Genomic DNA, 20,281 nt, shown 5'->3' on the forward strand with positions numbered 1-20,281 from the left:
CTTTTAATGTTACTTGTACCATGTAAATGGGGCGTAATTCATTGAAACAAGGTACTATCTTATCTATGGTATTTCAAACCGTCCTCTGTGCAGAAGAAAAACAACAAACAAACAAACAAACAAAAACTTATTTTGGCATCCAACATGGATATTATCAATTTACTACACGTAAAATAAAATTGCAAAAGGGTTTTAAAAACTCGAGCTGCTCAAACGTCATAATCACTATAGATTTCACAGTGCATGGGAATTGTATAAATTGAAAGTCTGTAGTAATTTCAGCCTTCACTTAGCTGCAACACATAATGATTAAAGGCGAAAATTTTACTTCGAAAGAAAGTGTAGCTGAATGATGAACACTGTATACATAATCTTTGTTGATGGCTTTATTTCAATTCGCAGTGTTCTTATGTATTGCATTCAATGAATGATTGAATTATTGGTTGATTGATTGAATGAATGATAGATCGATAGATTAATAGAAAGATTGATTGATTGATTAATTGATTGATTGATTTGAATTAATTTCCATTAGTGTGTTAGCAAATGAGAAGAAACAAATACAATTGTATCTCAGTGTTTGTTAGTAAACGGTTACATGTTTCTATATCTGACGTAAAAGGTAATTAAGCCGTATGCTGACGTAATTTTGTTTGAAAGAAATGAAATTTTCTCTGATACAGATAAATACAGATGACTGTATACACCACAGTTGTCAAAACAACGGCACATGTGAAGATGATATCAACGGCTACCACTGTATCTGTGAGACCGGGTTCTTTGGTCCCTTCTGCCAGCTGGTAGAAACACCTGCATGCTCCTCCAACCCTTGCCTGAATGGTGGGAGGTGTAGGGAGACGCCGGATGGTAGAATCGCTTGCACTTGTCTCACCGGTTTTCAGGGAGAAGTGTGTGAAGTAGATATTAACGACTGTGGGGGTCTCCAGTGTCAGAACGGAGGAACATGTGTGGATCAGGTCTGTTAATGTATGATGTATGTAAATTATGTAATTACCGAATTTTAAAGCACTAACGCTCTTTTAAAACTACAATTTCTATAATATTATATATATATATATATATATATATATATATATATATATATATATATATATATATATATTATATATTATATATATATAGATATATATATATAGTTAGTGTTTCAAAAAATATTTTCCACTTTTGATATATATCAGATATCACTGTCATTGATATGAGTGATAGCTGAATAGTGTACAATTTTGTTGGAGGTGGTTTAAATATGAAAACATAAATCAGTTTCATGAAATCCTCGATTACTTTCACAGTTAGATTCCAGATTGTTCTCTATTTTCAACCCTCCGTACAAACCTTTCACTTTGCACAGGGGTCAATGGGTGTGTATGGGAGTGTGTGGTTAACACCCTGACAATGGTCCTGAACAATGGCAAGGGTTTGAATGCTTCGTTATTTATTCATGAGAAATTTCACCTTCACAACTAGTCTTTATTCAGCCTCTGGCAGTATCTGTGTAAGTCAAACGCCTGCCGATACTGTCGTTGACTTGCGGCAGTGCTCTCCCTACTTCTGAAAAACAAAATTACAATGAATACCTTCTATTCTGTCGTACACATGGTGACAGGAAGCAAAGAAAATCAATTAGAGTATACACTTGTGTATATGGCGCCTTTAATAAATCTACTGTGAAGCAAATCGCCCCGATGAAAAATGTTGCTGAACCTTTTTCCAAAAATGATCTTTTTTTATCGAAAAAGCGACATGGAACAAGCAAATGGAAACATGACATTGTGCTTACTTTTTCCATGTGCATGCATTTTAACCCTTTACCGTGCATGAATTCAGACTAGCAATGCCCAGGGCAATCAACATGAATTATTGAGCATTCATGTGCCTGGGAGCGCGAGACTAACGCCTAGTCAACGGGTGGTTCAGGTATGCCCATTGTTCTGGGCCATTGCCAGCAAACACTCACACGTACACATCATTGGTTCCTGTGCAAAGTTCATTTTTGTAGAGAGGGTTAAAATTTGACCAAAATCTGAAACCCTACTTCAAAATCAAACCTAGATGTATTGAAACTTATTTATGCTTTCACATCCAAATCATCTTCAACCAAATTGTACACTATTCAGCTATTACTCATTTCAATAACAGTTTTATCGGATAAATCCGGATAAATAGTTTTTGAATTATTAATGATCAAAATTGGAAAATGATTTTTGAAACAACTAGTATATCTGACCGTGCACCACAAAACGAACAAAATGTCGCAGACAGTGATTTTTTGAGAGGACTGAAAATAGGTGAAATGGGTCAACCTAACCAATCTTGTGTTTTTAATATTTTCTGAAAGAGCAAGTCTTTTTGCTGTATTATATTAAAGTTCGGGATCATAAAACAAACAGGAACTTGAGTTTACAGCAGTTTTTCCCGAACACTATTTGGTGAAATAGTGTGGTTACTTGTTTCTCATCTGCACCCCCTTCCCATTTCTCATAAACCCTGTCCATATACTTCACTTTCAACTCCAATAATTTTGGAGAGAATGATGCTACTGCATTATAAGTTGGTATTAATCATGGACAGAATGCGCTTATGAAGCATGCTTAATTTCAGTATAATTTCATAATCCCTTCATTGTTGTTGCTCCAGTGGTCAACATCCTGTTTTTTGTTCAATTCATCCCACAGCTGGCATAGCTTGGTAAAGATTGAGCGCTTCAATACACCCTGTACTTCAGAGTCTGTTTTCTCAGTTCACACTTTCCAGAGTGTGTCCTTTCTTTCAAATATTTAGATAGGTTAGGAGAGTCCATTTGAATTGAGTTATACATCATGCTAAAGGTTAGAGTCTGCTCTTTCAGAATCAAGTCTTAACTAAAAATCCATGTCTGGCGACCTTTTTGTTTGTTTTGCGATGCAGGGGCACATATATATAATTTTTTTCTAATGATTTTTTTTTCATCTTATATAAGACATTGCAGTATCATTTTCGCTTTACTGCAAAGAGAATTATTGATTGGAATCATAGATTACGCCAACATTGTACTTGCTACAAAATTAACTCTTCACATTTAGCCCAACCAAACCTTTATTTCCTGAGATCAAAATACGACCAGAAATCCCTTTGAAAGTGTACTTTCTATGTTTATTATTCAACACAATGTTCTTTTCCTGAAGTAAGTGACCATAATATTTTCTCTCTTAATTGTTTAATTCCTAATTATAACAGTAGAAATGCACAAATTATCCAAACCCCATTAAACCGAATGTCCAAAATACAATCTTCTATATCAATCTACAACGGCCCTTTTCTTTGGAATACCCTTTCCTGTGATTGAAAAGCAGTACGAATTTCAGTCAACTTAAAAGGCTTTAGAAAGAAACTATTTTTAATTTTTTTTTTTGTATTTTTTTTTCTTTTACATTTTCATCTTCTTCTTGAGAACCCCATTACCGATTTTCACCAACCTTGGCAGGTAGCATTCCTAGGGGAATAGGATCTCAATTTCTTTAAATGTGCACCATACGCCAACTGGGGGTCCCCAGAGGAGCCCAAAGCCCCCAAATTAAAAAAAAAAAATCTTTAAAAAAATCTTCTCTAGAACCAGAAGTGATAGAGCTCAGTTAATATTACGAGTGTTAGTACATCGATGACGGTAGTTTCAAGTTTGTTCATGACGGATCAGTGGTGCCCCCCCCCCCCCCCCTTTGTACCCAGGCGATGGATGTGGGGAAGGGTCCCAACGGGGCCTAAATTGTACATTTTCATATTTTTTTTCTTGAAAATGCCATGATGAATTTTAACGAAACTTGGCAAATAACATCGTTAGGTGGATAGAATCACATTCCAATCAAATGGCCACCATGCCCCACCTCGGGGTCCCAGGGGTGCCTTAACTGAGGCCTAAATTGTAAATATATATCTTTTTCTGCAGAACAACATGTTTGAATTTTAATCAAACTAGGCAGGTATAGCATCAATAGGGGGATAGAATAAATTACATCAAATGGCATCACCATGCCCCACCTTGGGGCCCGGGGGGGGGGGGGGGTCAACCCACCCCATAAGGAATCGTTAAAGATTTTCTCTAGAACCAGAAGTGAGTATAGTGAGTCAGTATATTGATGAATTTTGTTTTAAGTTTGTTCATGGCAGAATCACCCCCTCCCCCAGGATTGATATTAATTGATATGAATTAGATTATTTCAACTTTTAACCATTGAAATTAATCAATTCTAATGTAGATAAGTTTGAAAAAGTGCCTGCAACAAATTTTGACATAAAAAAAGATAGAAAAAAGGTCGGAAAAAACAATAAAATACATAAGAAATTAACAAAACAATACAAAACAAATGAAGCTGATTTTGATTGCGCTATTTTTTTACAAGAGAATTGTTTGATGTGTCTTGAGGAACTCTGACATAAAAATTTAGCAATTTTTCAATCTTTTTGATGGAGTCACAGGTGAAAATACGATTTCATACGTAAATTTGCATTATCTATTAAAAAATATAAAATCAAATTTTTCTATTGTATGATCATATAATCTTGTAGTTGACATCCGGCTCTATGTGCAGGCAAAATTTTGCGGCGATCGCGCGATCGGCGGCCGAGATCTGAAGGGGGGGGGGGGTGAAAATGACCCCTCCCCCCAGTAAAAACTTGATCTCAAATAGCCCAGTTAAAATAGGGTTGATACTCTTACACTTTCATTGTCGGCATGAGAAAATTGTTCGTCGCAAAGCGAATTCCTCCCTCCCTCCCCCCCCCCCCCCAAAAAAAGGATGTGTTTGTCTAAGTTTGAATGACACGTTCTTTCGTTCTTTGACTGTCAACATACAGAGCAGAACAGACCTAGCATCCAAATCGTTACCCATGCCTTGTCCAGGCATTGATTAATAAGCTATCAAATCTTATTATTATATTGTATCATATCGTATTATATTATATTGTATTATATTATATTATTAAATCATATCATAATTATCATATTATATTACATTTTTAACGTTATGCTATTCACATTATGGTATATTATATTATATGTTATTTTATTAAAGTTATTATATTACATTATTGAAATCATTCAAGGCTAGCAAAGCACATAATTTCGATTATTTTTTTCTAATACATTGTATTCATGAATTTGCAGGTTAATGGGTACACATGTCAGTGTGTGCCGGGGTTCAGTGGCTCATTCTGTCAGCAGAATGTGGATGAATGTTTCTCCCAGCCATGTCAGCATGATGCTACATGCCTTGACGATGTGGATAGATTCACGTGCCAATGCTCAGAGGGTGAGTATAATGGCCTGAACTTGATGGGTTTTACATCTGTATAGCTCTTGAAACATTTTCTCTGTTACCTCGGGTGTCCTGACATTGCTTATTTGATGACACGTTCAGCATGGTCACTCTTCTGTTTTTCTGGAAACCATCCTCAGTAATGTAACATCATGCTCCTGAGGTATGGTAAGAAAAAGATACGAAATGGTTTGTGTCTGACATTGTTACTTTAAAAAAAAAAGCTAATATTCCCATTCCCATTCTTCATTGATTATTCCTGTATTGCCGTAATTGGTTTATCTAATATACAATACACTAATCATATATATATATATATATATATATATATATATATATATATATATATATTTCTTCATTATACATTGTACATTTTAAATGTAACTATATCATATTACATTACATTACATCATATTACATTGCATTATATAAAAATATCTTTGTATTGCAGGACTTGGCCAAGGAGTCCTCCTTTTATCTTTTCTATAGAGGTTGCAACTGAAGCAGCAATGTACGATTAATTTTGATTCGGATTTTTAATTGATCTTGTTTGATCGAACGCACAGATCCAATTCAACTTAGATACGAACAATCCTCATGTTTTTAAAGCTCTAATTTAAACTGATTTGAAATCAGACCTGAATACCAGAGTATCGCGTATGTTATGCTTTTAGGATTAGAACCAGCACTGGCTGTTCAGGCGGAAGCTCGGTTTTCTAGTTGATACAATGCCTGCCTGGTGATAAGGAGATCGTTGGTTGGAATACAGCTCTAGTATATACCCATGACAATTTTTTTTTTTTTTTATCGTGGCTGCTATAATTAAAGACATTGATTGATCGGTGCTTATTAACATTGTTGACGGCAGTTTATCAGTCAGTTTATGTGTTACTTATCATCATCAGGTTATACTGGAGAGCAATGCGAGACAAATATCGACGAGTGTGCTTCTAGTCCATGTGAGAATCTAGGTACATGTGAAGACATGGTCGCTGGCTTCCTTTGCCATTGTGCTGATGGCTTCAGGTACAAATAAGGGTTTTTGTTTATTGCTGTTGTTGTTGTTATTTCAAAATGATATAATCTATTCAACATTTCTCGAAGCTTAGCACAATGCAAGATTAGGTGAATCAATAGTGATATCGTGCCCACCAAACAAGAACAGGCGTGGTTTATCATCCGCAAGCTGAGAGTTTAAGAAGTACAGCGGCTTTTACCAACTACAACGGTGCCGGACCCTCAAGATGAGCATGATCAGAATAAGCCCACAATTAAACACCGCAGCCATACTATAGACTGTATGTGATTCAGAAAGTAGCTTAGAGGCTGGATGAAAGCTATCACAACTTTTTGTCCTTGATGCATGCTTTCTAGAGGGATCACCTGTGCTGAGGAGAGCATGGAGTGTGAAAGTGACCCCTGTCTGAATGGAGGCACCTGTATGGAAGGATTCCTGCAGTTTGTATGCCAGTGTGCTCCCGGCTACACTGGCCAACAGTGTGAAAATGGTAAGGATGCATTTGCCCTGATTTTGTACAGAAAAGACATATTTTTATACTTTGTGTAATGGATTCAGAAGGCTCACAGGAACGTAACAGTACAGTTTATTTATTTATTTTTTTAAACAATTTATGCACACCGGTAGTTAGATTTCTAGTGAATATCACTAAATAATCATCAGTAATTATAAGGTTGTATTTACAATGAACATAATCATACATTTGACCCTGTTTCAAAAAGCCAACAATAAGTCGCCAGACATGGATTTCTAGTTAAGAACAGATTCCAAAAGAGAAGATTGTAATCTTTGAAATAATGTATAACTCAGTTCAAATTGATCTTCTAACCTACCTAAATATTGCAAATAAAGCACACACTCTGGAAATATGTGAACTGAGTAAAGAGGCTCTGAAGTACAGGGTCGACTATTCAAGCGCCTACAAAGCCGTGGTAGCTTAGCGAAGAATGGGAAAAAAACAGGATGTAAACCACCAGAGTAAAAACAATAAAGGGACTATCACATCAAGCTGATATTGAGCATGCTTTATTAACACATTCTGTGATTAATGCCAACTTTTGAAAGCAGTAGCATCATCCTTTCTAAAGTTATTAGAGTTAAATGTTACGAGTATGTACAGAGTTTTAAGAAATAAAAAAAAAGTTACTCTATAAGCACACCTGATCACACTATTCTCCAAACAAAACGAAAAAGTTTCGAAAAACTACTGATAACAACACCATTTCCTGTTCGTTCTTCTAACCCAAAGTTCAGCGTCATGTAGAAGAAAACGTGCTCTTTCAGAAAATATGAAAGGCTCAAGATTGGCTAAGCTAACCCATTTAACCTTTTTTTTTCAGTCATCGCACGAAATCAGTGCAGGCGACATTTTACTGGTTTTGTGCTGCGATGTCATATACTTTTGTAGGCTATATAATGTTGCAGGTCATGTATGTATATAAGAACACATATAATATGTGTGTGTGTGTGTATTTATGTACATTATATTTTGTTTAAATACATAATTTGATACAGAATGTTGAGACCTGGAAAGCCTAATATGGCAAGTAGAGTAATCTATTTTGACAAAGAATGAGACAGTTTCCTCGGGAAGCGCATGTTTCCAATTTTAAGTCGTGACGTTAAACATCATCAATAAGATAAACTTTTTCTTTTAATGAACTGAGTCTACGTTGCATCGTGAAATGTTTTTGATTTGGACTACATGTAAGGTCGTTTCTTTTGTTTTTCCAGCTCTTCCAGTTGGTTTCGATCTGGTGTTTACTGGCCAATCCAAGATAGTCAATCTGACTGTCAACAAACCTGACGACCTGAGCAGACTAACATTGTCAACCTGGTTAAGAAGCCTCAGAACAACTCAGGACTTCACCCTCTTCAGTTACAACTTCCAGGATGAGGAATACTCTGTGTATAATCTCTGCAATTTGACATTAACAAGTGGAAGGTAAATTGAGTTTGTTTGTTTGTTTGTTTGTTATTCAAAGCAATAATATACATTACAGCGGCAGCGATATAATCTCCGCCATCGTTAATGTTTCGAGGCCTTGATAATGTAAATCTTGGATTGATACATGATAGCTTGCATGTTCATATTATGAAATGAACCTTAGGTTTTAGACCACATCAACTTTTGAACGGCCCTTTCACTAAAGCAAGATATTGTTTGCCATCTAAGAATGAATGTTCTGCTATTCCGACGTATTTAGGCCCTTTTTCAGAGTATTATTATGTCAGAAAGCGCACGGATATTAGCATTTGATGTTATTGATATCTATACAGTTTGTCATGGCCGAACAACAAAGAATTAACATTATTTGACCATAACATGGTGGTAAATATGAATACATTTCTGGAAAACTTTATAACCATCTCCCAGCGGAATTTGTCAATATATTCTTCTTTATTTTTTGTTGCCGCGTGCCAACGTTTGCCTCCAAGTTGCCCATGTGTTGTATGCAAATTGGTTTCTTATTTGTTCATCTAAAGCCCTTCAGAAAAAAAAAGATAAATTTCAAATGTCATATTCTGTGCAGTGAGTGATGAACCTTGAGGGATAAAACGTAAGAATTATGGTAGTGATCCTAGTCACCAATTATTCATCTAATCCAAGAATCACAAGCCTTATTGCCTTTTATATTCTTCTTCCCAGCGTAACACACAACGTTGGAACTTCGCTCTGCGACAATAGGTGGCATCACATCCATGTTACGTGGACGTTCACACCGACCAGTTCCTGGACTCTGTCAGTGGACAGAGAGGAGCCTCTATCAGGCAATGTTAACATGCCAAGTGGACACGCCCCCTCTGAAGGCAGGATCTGGTTAGGAGCAGATATGATGGGAGACACAGGTAGAAAACCATTACTTTTGTTTTGTAATTTCTTACATTTCTGTTATTTCTATTGGTGACCTTGTGCATATGTCTGAATTACTTTGGGATTACATTTGTATTAGAAAAGGACACAATATCTCTTGCGCTTTGCTTTGTTCGATTTAGACTCGTGTCCTCATGTACGGTGTTATGCTCATCTATTTGTGTTTTATCGTTGAATTGGTTCATCACGTCCTCTTTGATAATTTTTCTTTTACTTTTTCTTCTCAAAATGCCTGTTACTTATTAGTCTTGAAAAGTGGAAGTGAATGACGGTAACCTGAAGAATAATTTGACTCTGTCTGTTTGGTGCACATTGACAGATTACATCGCCGTCAGTAACTACAACGTCTGGAGTTCACTGTTGTCTGTTGCTGAACATCAGAGTCTTGCTTCAGCATGTCAGCCTGCCCTCTTTGGTGACATAGTGTCATGGACAGACATGCCATCACATGTTGATGTCTTGTCCAATCAGATAGAATCACCTTCGCAATGTGATGGTATTAAGCATGCTTTGCAATTGATTAGTGTAGCATTGCTTTCGGGCATTTTAATTGCATTCAGTTTGATACATGGTGATGAATTAAGTTGGTACAAATTTTCAATTACATTGTACGTGTGCTTAGAAATAATAAGTCATCCAATGATAATTTGATATGAATGGGCATGATACTAAAGGTTGCAGATTGCTTAAGAGGATTTCATGTAAAATTTGCCGCTACATTGTTAGCAGGATATTAGTGCAGGGTAAGCATATCTGGGAATAAAGATGGCAGGACATTGGCGACATATGCCTCAAAGATTCAATATGAAATGGCAAAGATTACTATCTTTTTAAGAAATTGTATGCCAAAAGAAAATCCTGAACATAAGTACCCTTATGAAATAATTGTATTACTGTATTACGGAAAGAGAATGTCTCATGCATTGAACAAATGCACAAATTATGATGAAACCTCTCTTTAAGATGGTAAAAGAAATACATCCGACGTGTATAGGACTAGTCACGACTGAACGCCTAGTCAATAATGTGGAATTCATGTATGACAAACTTTACATTTTGTGTATCATCTCATGCAGATGTTAACGAGTGCCTTTCAGACCCTTGCCAACATGGCTCCTGCCAGGATAAACTGGGCTCCTTTCATTGCGAATGTGAAGAGGGCTACACAGGCGTTCAGTGTGAACAGGTCCAAGATCTGTGCAGTCCAGAATTTTGTAGGAATGGAGGGACATGTAAGACCAAAGAGACAACAGCTCTTTGCCATTGTCCTTATGGATTTTCAGGAGATTTCTGTGAAACTGAAAAAGGTATGATGATCTAAAAAAAAAATAATGCTTTATGATGTTTTACACTAAGTTTCTTAATTAGGGTGTGTTTGTTTTATACCTGAAAATGAAAATGTAACCCAAACATCTGCTTAGTCTTTAACAAGCAAAAAAATCAAAGTAACTGAATAGCGTGGCCTAACTCTGGACAGTAAAATCAGCACAGAAACGGATTTGCTTATTTTTGCATTATAAGTGAGCTTCTTTTTTTTTTCTTTTTTAAACTTTCATTGTAATAGGAAGGTCAAAGTTACTGTCATCTGCATGGAACGAGGTTGTAAGTTCACGAAGTACAAATTTTGGTGTTGTTGACAAGGGTGTCTCCAAAATGTCATCCCAAATGACTGATTTATGACAGAATCACCCATTACATTAATATTTATAACATCACTCTATTCTTTCTCCTGTTATCAGTACAGGGGATTACCTTGTGAATCAATAAATCAACATGCAAACATATGAGATTTTGTCAGTAATTACAAAGCATGTCTCTCTATTTAGTATCAGACACATGTGTGGCAAAAGAATAGCACATACCATTCAGAAACTATCCATATTTTTTTTTTTCAAAATAAAGTTTCAAATGACAGAGTGTCAGACAATTATGCTGTCATGATATCATACCGTGCAAGCCCGTTCTGAACATCTTATAATTATGTCTATTCAGTGGACGGCGGATGGTCAGACTGGACATTATGGAATGAGTGCAGTTTGAGCTGTGCTGGGGGCATCCAGTCTCGCACAAGGACCTGCACTGACCCAGTCCCCCAGGGTGGGGGCCTCAACTGCACAGGGGAGGAGCTGGAGGAGAGAATCTGCAATGACTTTCCCTGCCCAGGTAGTGTAAACACCCCTATTCTATCAGTGGAAAAATCCTACTTCAGAACAGATCACACTGTAACAGCGTGGAATGTTCGATTTTTCTTTCTAGGATTCTTAGAATATTCAAGAAGGGATACAGCAAACCCATCCCTTCAATCATGTCAATATTCCCTGCCCAGATAGTGCAAACATCCTTGTTTCCGCCAGCGGGAAGTCCAGTTTTAGAGCACTTTTGATTATTTATAGTTATATAATTGAGTCATAGTTTTCGCAAGATAAATAGAAAAACTCCCTTTTTAAAAATATTTACTATAAAAGAGAGGCTCGACTTTCATATAATTCTATAAAAGTGTGGACCTAAAAACATAGTTCCATGACATTTGCTCCTGCGACAATTGCTTCCATGGAATATCTTTACGCTAAGCCAAACATAAATTCTACCCACAAACATAACCCTTACCCTAATTCTTATCCTCACATCCCACTAATCCTAAAACCCTATCATAAGTCTAACCAAACCCCTAAGTCCTTGGAGAAAATACGACCCGAGCAAATGTGTCACCAAAAAGCAAAGAGGGGAAATATTAAGGCTGCTTTATAGACATTAAATAACTTTTTACGTAGTATGTAAGCAAAGGGAAACGAAGACAAGGTGAGCCAATATTCTTACCTGTACCATTCAATCTTTCTACCTGTCAGGTTGTCTCGGGTTAAAACGACCCTTGAGGGGTTTCCTCCAATGCCAAGAAGTGGATGACATGCAGACTTGTAACATCAGTTGTCGCGACGGCTACGGCTTTGCAGAGCCCATCCAGGAGAGCTACACGTGTGGGGAGGCCTCAAATTACCGATGGAGCCACCAGACAAATGATAATCCATTAGCAAGACTGCCCCAATGCACTGGTAAGACTAACGTAGTTCGTGGAATAGTTAGCTATAGAACGGAAATTGGTGTTTCCTTGTAATCATACTTTAAGTAAAGACAATCACTAGTATATAGTTGATGTTTTACAGGATTTACACAGCCATCATGAACATTCTGCAAAGTGTGTATTTTTTTTTCCCTTTTTATCCAAGCCGTAGTCTCATATGGATGACAAGGATAAAGCCTGACAGTTAATTGTCAATAAACAGTTTATTTAGTCTGGACCGTTAAAGGGGACCTCCGGATGATTTTCAGACTTTTACATTTGAACAACTATAAATTAGTCAAACTGAGTACAGAGTTTCAGAATTTATAGTGATTGGGATAAGTAAAGAGAATGTTTTCAAAATTTATTATGAATTGCAATGAACAAGGATGATGACATGACAGCCTCACCATAAGAATGCATGAGTTGGGGCTCAAGGAAGCAGAACAAAAGAAGAAGGTATTCATGGATTTTTGACAGGTGAACTTGTTGAGCAAGCGGTATTTAATGGAATTACACTGCTACATTTCTGAAATATATGAGGCTCTGATGTCACCATCACTGTTCAGTGTAATTTGTTTAAGATTTTCAATTTATTGGTTTTTCTGCTCAAGGACCACAATAAATTCCACGGATCTATACATGGAGCTGTTGATTTATGTCCTACATGATGTGAAATTATGAAAATCGTCCGGAATGCCCCTTTAACTTTGCAATCTTGATGGCTATTAAACCGTTCCATACTGAATTCTGAAATCTCACTAGACTTAATACATACGCCACCAGGTTCTCGTACGGAACTGTTTTAAGTCTAGAATATCACTCTTGGGTGCCTCTAAGACAGAAAGCCTTTTCTACGCCGGAAACATATCTCACAGGTTACAATATTCTGTATGATATGATAGTCGGCCAGAAACTTTAGCTCATGCGCTGTGGGTTGTTCATCGTGCGTTGTGCATAAACTTTTTTCCACATTTTCAGCTCCTCTGCGAATACCCCTTGGTCTGTAGCACCCCAGAGGTGATAGGTTCTTGATTTGTTCCAACGGGCACCATACAAGAAGGCCCCAAAGCAGCCCCTTATTGAGGATTCTTATTTAACCTTCGGTATAACCAAAAGTACTAAAGTTTAGTAAGTGCTATGAGAATTAACTACATTCATAAGTCTCACAACTTTTTTTTTGTAATACAGGTTCATGTGAGAATAAATGTATATAATTATGAAAAGATGTGAATCTAATGGCTTTCTCCATGACAGCTTAGAGGACTAGTTCGAAGTGCACGTACTATGTACTTGGTTAACTGCACTGAAATCCATTATCGTCCGAGGATTTCACGCTACAAAGACTTGCAATTGATTAAAAATAAGCTTTAAACACAGATTAACCACGGACATAAGAGAGATGTGCATCTTAATACGTGCAGCTCCTGCTTCCAATTATATGTTCGTCTTCTATCATACTGGAAAATGTGATTTTTTTTAAAATAAATTCTAAAATGTAATTCTTCATAACGCAGAACTTCTGCAGAGCCTGGGTGGCACTGGAATTTTGTCAGTAGCATTCCCCACCGCAGTGTGTCACTCAGAAACGGACAGAGAGATCCTGACAAATGCAGCGAATGATCTCCTCATAGAGAATTCAAATGAGATCGGGTGCATTGATGACCAAGGTTGTCACATTGACATTCAGGTCAGTTTACTAAAGGAGTCTGTGTATTCCAGTTTCAAACTGTGAAACTGTGCATTCCAATTTTAAACCACGATTAGACATTTCATGCAGTGACTATTAAAAGAGGTTCAAATTATCACATTTGATGTACATGTATAGCTCAGTTGATAGATCATTGAATGACTTACCATACCAAAAATGCACTATAGCCACGTGTGTAAGGTTGGGATTATTAATTTCCTAAATAAACCATCGCTGTAGACGGTTTATTGTAAAAGCAGTTTTCAATAGAAGCATTCTTCACATTATATACATCTAACACTAGTTAAAGGTTTTATGGCATACAAATGCATGTTGATTTGTGTTGATTCATGATACTCTCAACATCACTTTTGCGATGAAACGATTATCTAGAAACAATCCATATTATTATTTTTTGATAATTTTTCTTCTATTTTTCTTCAGATTACTAGGATATGCCCACAAAATAATGATAATAAAAAATATTTCCAAACTAAGATTCTGGTTGTGACTTCGCTGTTAATCATAGCTAAAGTAGTAATATGTTTAACAAAAGACATTGGAATGCACTTTCCCCTTGATTCAGCATAACTTGCATGTTTCTGGGATATCAATGTGACTAACAAAAGACATGACGAGAGAACATGCAAGTTATGCTCGTTATCGGGGAGGGAGCATTCCAATGTCAATGGGTTTGGAAGGTTTTTGTTTTTTATTTGTTTGTTTGTTTGTTTGTTTGTGTATGGAATGTTTCTAGATATTCGTTTCACCGCAAAAGTGATGTTGAGGGTAACATAAATCAACACAAATCAGCATACATTTGTATATCATAAAACCTTTAACATTGATTTTACTGATAAACAGTTTCATAGTGATTATCTTTATCCCAAACTCACAATGTAGAACTATTTGGAAGCACTAAAGAGTTTTTTTTTTTTCATCTGCAAATGTTAGCAGGGGGCTTAAAGGAAACCAAAACCCAAAGAGAAATGTGGACTGAGTGAAAGCAGCAACATTTAGTAGAACACATCAGTGAAAGTTTGAGGAGAATCAGACAATTGATGCAAAAGTTATGAATTTTTAAAGTTTTGGTGTTGGAACCGCTGGATGAGGAGACTACTTGAGTTTATAACATTTGTGTGGACAACAATTATAAAGAAAATATTTAAAAGAACTCAACATGCTTTCATTTTTCTAGCATAGTGAAAGAGCACTTGACTAACTGCTTTCATAAAGCAGGGAGAATAATTAGTACCCTTAACATATGTCAGTATCAAGCTGATAGAATGTGTAATTTTCATGAAAAATGAATTTTTTATGGAATCCCCTTTATAATTTCTTTATATTGTTGTCCACACATGATGTCATTACCCCTAGTAGTCTCCTCATCCAGCGGTTCCAAAACCAAAACTTTAAGAATTCACAACTTTTGGGTTGATTGTCTGATTTTCCTCATGCTTTCACTGATGTGTTCAACTAATGTTGCTGCTTCCTCTAAATCCATTTTTCTCATTGGGTTTGGGCTTCCTTTAACCAAATAATAATTCCATAGGCGAAGCTGAAATGTACGTATTTGTTTGGAAAACAAGTATGTGGCGTTTTGACCAATAAGTATTTCATGTGATTATGGAAAATGTGCATTTTTATTTTATTTATCTTACTGTCTTTGTGACGTTACTTCATCCGAGACGGATCACTTGAGATTGCCATGTATTTATATAAATTATTTAATCTAATATTGATAATTGTCAGGTGGGGTGTATTCAACATCTTTGCCTGTGTGCTGGTGTGTGTGTGTGTGTGTGTGTGTGTGTTTGTATGTGTGTGATGCTGTCCTTTCATTTGTTTAACTAATGCGATTAATCAGATTTTTTCCAGTTTGATTACGTTGATTTAGTTGAATGTTTGTCTCGTTTCATTACGGAAACGATTGTGACATCTAACAGAATTCCCATACAAATATCATTACAAAAAAAGTGTCTTGCTCGCGCTACAGGTTGAGAACTGCCAGCTCCAGATAGGGCGTCGTTCTGTTCGAGACGCTCAGCCGGTCACTATTAGCATCACTGTCCAGCAGAATGCAACCAGTGACGTCTCTCTTCCAGACTCAGGTGTGTACTGCTGCTATGTCCTCCATCAGTGTCCATTGTCTCTTACCCAATTTAATTCTAAACTGATACAAAATATACCCAGCCTTTCCATGTTAATAGAACAAAACGGGTCATACCTAGTAACCTTCAGTGTAAGGTTTGAGAAATCTGAATGGATCTGAAATAATTGATTTGTATCGTTACAAACTAGCGATTTGTATCCTTAGTCCTAACGTAATTAAAATCAAATTGATTCATTATATGCCCTTGAACGTTTCGATTATCATCATTGAATTTGGACCAAAAAAAATGCAGATTTTATTTTATGCGACTACTGAAACTGCACCGATCGTACACTCGAGACTCAGTGGACATCTCCAGCACATTTATTTTTGTAATTCACGTGATTTTGAGTTGAATCATACGCTTAACAAGATTCAAAAGATAGTCATGATAATACAGTGAATCGTGATTAGAAAGTGTCTCTGCATACGAGATCTGCATAAAGTACTTTCCCCAAAGATATGTGAAATTATATGAAGGAACCGAAAAAGCAGAGCTTATAACTTCGGGTTCCAGTGGGAATAGTTCTCACAATGGAGATAGGATGCAAAGCAAGTATATTATGTAATTATATGTATATATATATATATATATATATATATATATATATATACAGTGTATATATATATACATACCAATAACATATATATATATGAAATAGAAACAAAAATTTGACACCGGAGGCAAAGCAAGTGTACACTTCAAATTCTGTTTTGTGTTAGAGAGGTTGTTATAAATAACAGGTGAAAGCATTCTAGTCAAGTAACTTAAAATCATTGAGAAGTATTGATTTGAGTTTCTGCTTTAAAACAAACTATTTGATTGTGCGCTGTCAGTCCAGTATTTGGGTAATATGAAAAAAAAAAAAGTTTTTAGAGTTGAAAGTGTGTGAGGACAATTCATAGAACGTGAAATGAGTCTTTTTATCTTCTGGGATATGCAAGGATTGCTTTTTTCCCCTGAAACATAATATACTTTATTCTTTATCAGTTGCTGGAATAGTAATTGCAAGACTAATTCCTTTAACGGCAAAAATCAAAAATTAAAAACATTGAATGCGTCAGACACATTTACACGATGTTGGATTAAAATGCCATATTGTGAGATTTCCTCAACTGATTTCATCTATTAAATCGCAGTATATTATTAATCACAAATGAAAAATGATTGGATCATTACAGCTTGATTTTAACTCTTTGCGTTACCTCTTCTCTGTATCTTATACGCCCATTTCACTGTGTTGATACTTGAGATTTTGTCAATATTTCTGAAATATAGGTGGCTCTTCATCTGAAATAGCAGAACCAACTGAAGGCGGATCACCTCTTGACACGTTCTACTTTAGTTTCACATCTCTGGTGAACAATGGATCCTTCACCCTAGTGGTAAACAACCAACGAATAGCCTGTGACCCAACCTCTTTGACCGCTGATGCGTGGGACAACTACCCGCGAGGATTCGTGGACAGCGTCAACCAAGGATATTGTGGTAAATGTCTGCTACACTGAGGTGGCTTGTTGTGGTGGTAACTTTTTCGAACAGTGACAAGCAGATAATGATGGGGGCAATTTAATCATTAGCTAATAGTTATGAAATATGTATAATCATAGCTTCCTGTAATGTTCATACAAAAAAAGAATGGAAAAGAGCCCTGTCTTTCAGAGATGTCCAGAGTTGGAACCAATTACCTCATGATTTTGTTAAAACATAATAGTTAACACAATATATGAGATATCTTCTGAAACAAAAATTTCATGTTCAGTTTCTATCAGGGCTTGAGGTCTGTATTTTTTTTTTCGGTTGCAAGTTAATTACAAGACTTCGCTAGTACTGTTTTAAAGGCCATGAAAGGTGTTTCTGATATAAACGTAAGCATCATCACGGTCATTGCTTTACGTCTACTCCAAACACATCACAAATTTTAAACATTGATTCTCATCCAACAGGAATTTTCCAATGTTTTTTCTTTTTGCTAGTGCTAATATATTCAATTTGAAAAGAGAACCTTTTTTTTTTCACTTTTTAGTCTTTTTTCTTGTTTTTCTTGTTGATAAAGGATATTTTGAACTTTAACCCTTGGCTTCCTTCATACAAGGTCATAATTATTTCCAATAGGATTTATACACACCCAGTGATATTTCCTTACGTCAATTCTTCCAACAATGCTTTGCAGGCAGTATAATGACATAAAATAATAAGATACAGGCAATGGAATAGCAGCTCAAGATGCTTGCCAATAACGTGTCATCAAAAGATGCCTGTGACGAATAATCATTCATGTACAAGCAAGCGTAAAATTGAAAGGAAGAAATATTTGAGCTGAATTCCATTTTACGTCTACACCACGAGTGAAGTCATTTCCTTGAATGCATCTTCTGCATGACCCTTTCCCCAGGAAATAAAAATATTGATTTACTGTTTATCAAGTTTTGCTGGTTCCTAAACCATAACGGCAATTGCTGGTAGGAGCTGTTAATATTCTTCCAAAAAAAATGATTTAGTCATTTTGGGTATCTCCCCTTCCGGTTTCCATTTCCCGTTCAGCTCCATGTGGAGCTGGGACCTACTTTGTGAGGGAGAACGGGACAGAGTTCACGTGTCTGCCATGCCCGGAGGACACGTACCAGGATGAGGAGGCCCAAGAGGAGTGCATCCCTTGCCCAGAAGACCACCACACCCTTGGGATGTATTCTACCAGTGAAGCCGACTGCCAAGGTGAGATGGAGACTGATCATTAAACCGATTAACTAAAATTAATACACATTTCCAAGCTTGTCGTACATTCTAAGCTGTCAAGTTTGTTCGTCCAGTTATTATTATTCTGCCCTGACTGGATTTGCCATCACTGAATTGTACCCTGTCTTGGAGAAAGATAAGGTGGGACTAGTCAAACCCATTCCAAAAGACTTGTGTCAGAATGACCTTTACAACAAAAATTGTCCATGTAAAGGATAATAAATAACTATTTATACCTGAAATGCTTTGGCAGTAAAGCTTCATGTAAAAGAAAACAGCAATTTTTATAAGGTTTCTCAAAATGTTGTACCCCCAACAGTTGTTATAATCACAATGTTGGTTTTTTTTTCCTCCTTCCTCTGTCTTGTAAAAGACTGTAGTGTGATTTTTTTTTTGTTATGATATTCTTTATTTTGACCAATTTGCATTGGATAAAGACCCATATGATGTGCTTTCTGCTTTTGTTTTAATAGCTCCAAGCTACACGACGTACACGGCCACGCCTTCTGTTTCCGTTACCGTACACCCGGCTACCGGGCTTCTGTCCCCTGGCGCCATCGGTGGGATTATGGGTGGATTGTGTGGGTTTCTTCTCATTGTCGTGGCCATCGTAATTTGTTGGAAGACTTGGCCTCTATCATCGGACTGTCGGAAAGTCATTTTCAGGTACGCGCCCCTCCACCACGTCCACACGCTCTCTCACTCCTCTTCACCCTATTCACTTCTCTTTTATTGAAGGTTGAATTGTTTTTTTTTTTATCTGGTACGGTATTGTACATCACATGCTAAAATTTAATGTATGTCGCCATTTCATCTTATAAGCTATTGATGAAACCAACAAATTGCTCTGCAGAATGTTTCAAGTATTGTTAAACAGATTTCATTGAAAACCATGTAGTATTAAATAAAAAGAAAATACCCATAAATGAGTCATTTCTGAAATCTCTACTCCATCAACACCAAAAAAAAAATAAAAAATAAAAAATAACGAACTTCATTTTGAATAGGCAATTAGGCAGTAACAATGCATGATTATTTAGAATAATTGTTTCGTTTTTATTCTTCTTAGGATGAAGAGAGGCAATGGAGCGGAAAGCGGAACAAGTTTCCAGATGAAAAGTGCAGCAGAACAGAACAACAGAGCTAAACCATAGACAAACTTCTTCGATGTATACGGGGCACAGGAATAGGAAGGTCTATCCAAGAGGGGGAGGAAACCGTTTCTATTTGGATATAAGGGATGTGTGGCTCACGAGTATGCAGTGCTCGCCTGAGTGTCCACTTATAACGTAAGACCATGCACATGGGGTCTAAAGATGCCCGTCTTCACAACACTTTTTATCAATGCTCATGGACTTTTGCATTCAAAGCAGTAAACTAAGTTAGAATAGCTATAGGCAAAGCTGTCCGTCGATGTGCTATATTCAAAACCTAATGATGAG

General features: G+C 36.5%; 1 protein-coding gene across 1 annotated transcript in view; it reads left to right on the top strand.

Moving 5' to 3' along the window:
• LOC140243625 (uncharacterized) overlaps positions 1–19,993 on the top strand; it is a 117,352-nt gene extending 97,359 nt beyond the window's left edge. The window contains 16 exon segments of the mRNA XM_072323289.1: positions 684–977; positions 5,159–5,303; positions 6,215–6,335; positions 6,684–6,817; positions 8,062–8,272; positions 8,978–9,177; positions 9,522–9,698; positions 10,279–10,509; positions 11,195–11,365; positions 12,049–12,252; positions 13,778–13,950; positions 15,947–16,061; positions 17,382–17,591; positions 18,648–18,818; positions 19,313–19,505; positions 19,909–19,993. Coding sequence (XP_072179390.1) covers positions 684–977; positions 5,159–5,303; positions 6,215–6,335; positions 6,684–6,817; positions 8,062–8,272; positions 8,978–9,177; positions 9,522–9,698; positions 10,279–10,509; positions 11,195–11,365; positions 12,049–12,252; positions 13,778–13,950; positions 15,947–16,061; positions 17,382–17,591; positions 18,648–18,818; positions 19,313–19,505; positions 19,909–19,993 — 2,835 coding nt within the window.
• Positions 19,994–20,281: the final 288 nt, after the last annotated feature.

This window comes from Diadema setosum, chromosome 20 (genome assembly GCF_964275005.1).
Source record: "Diadema setosum chromosome 20, eeDiaSeto1, whole genome shotgun sequence".
NCBI classification, from domain to species: Eukaryota; Metazoa; Echinodermata; class Echinoidea; order Diadematoida; family Diadematidae; genus Diadema; species Diadema setosum.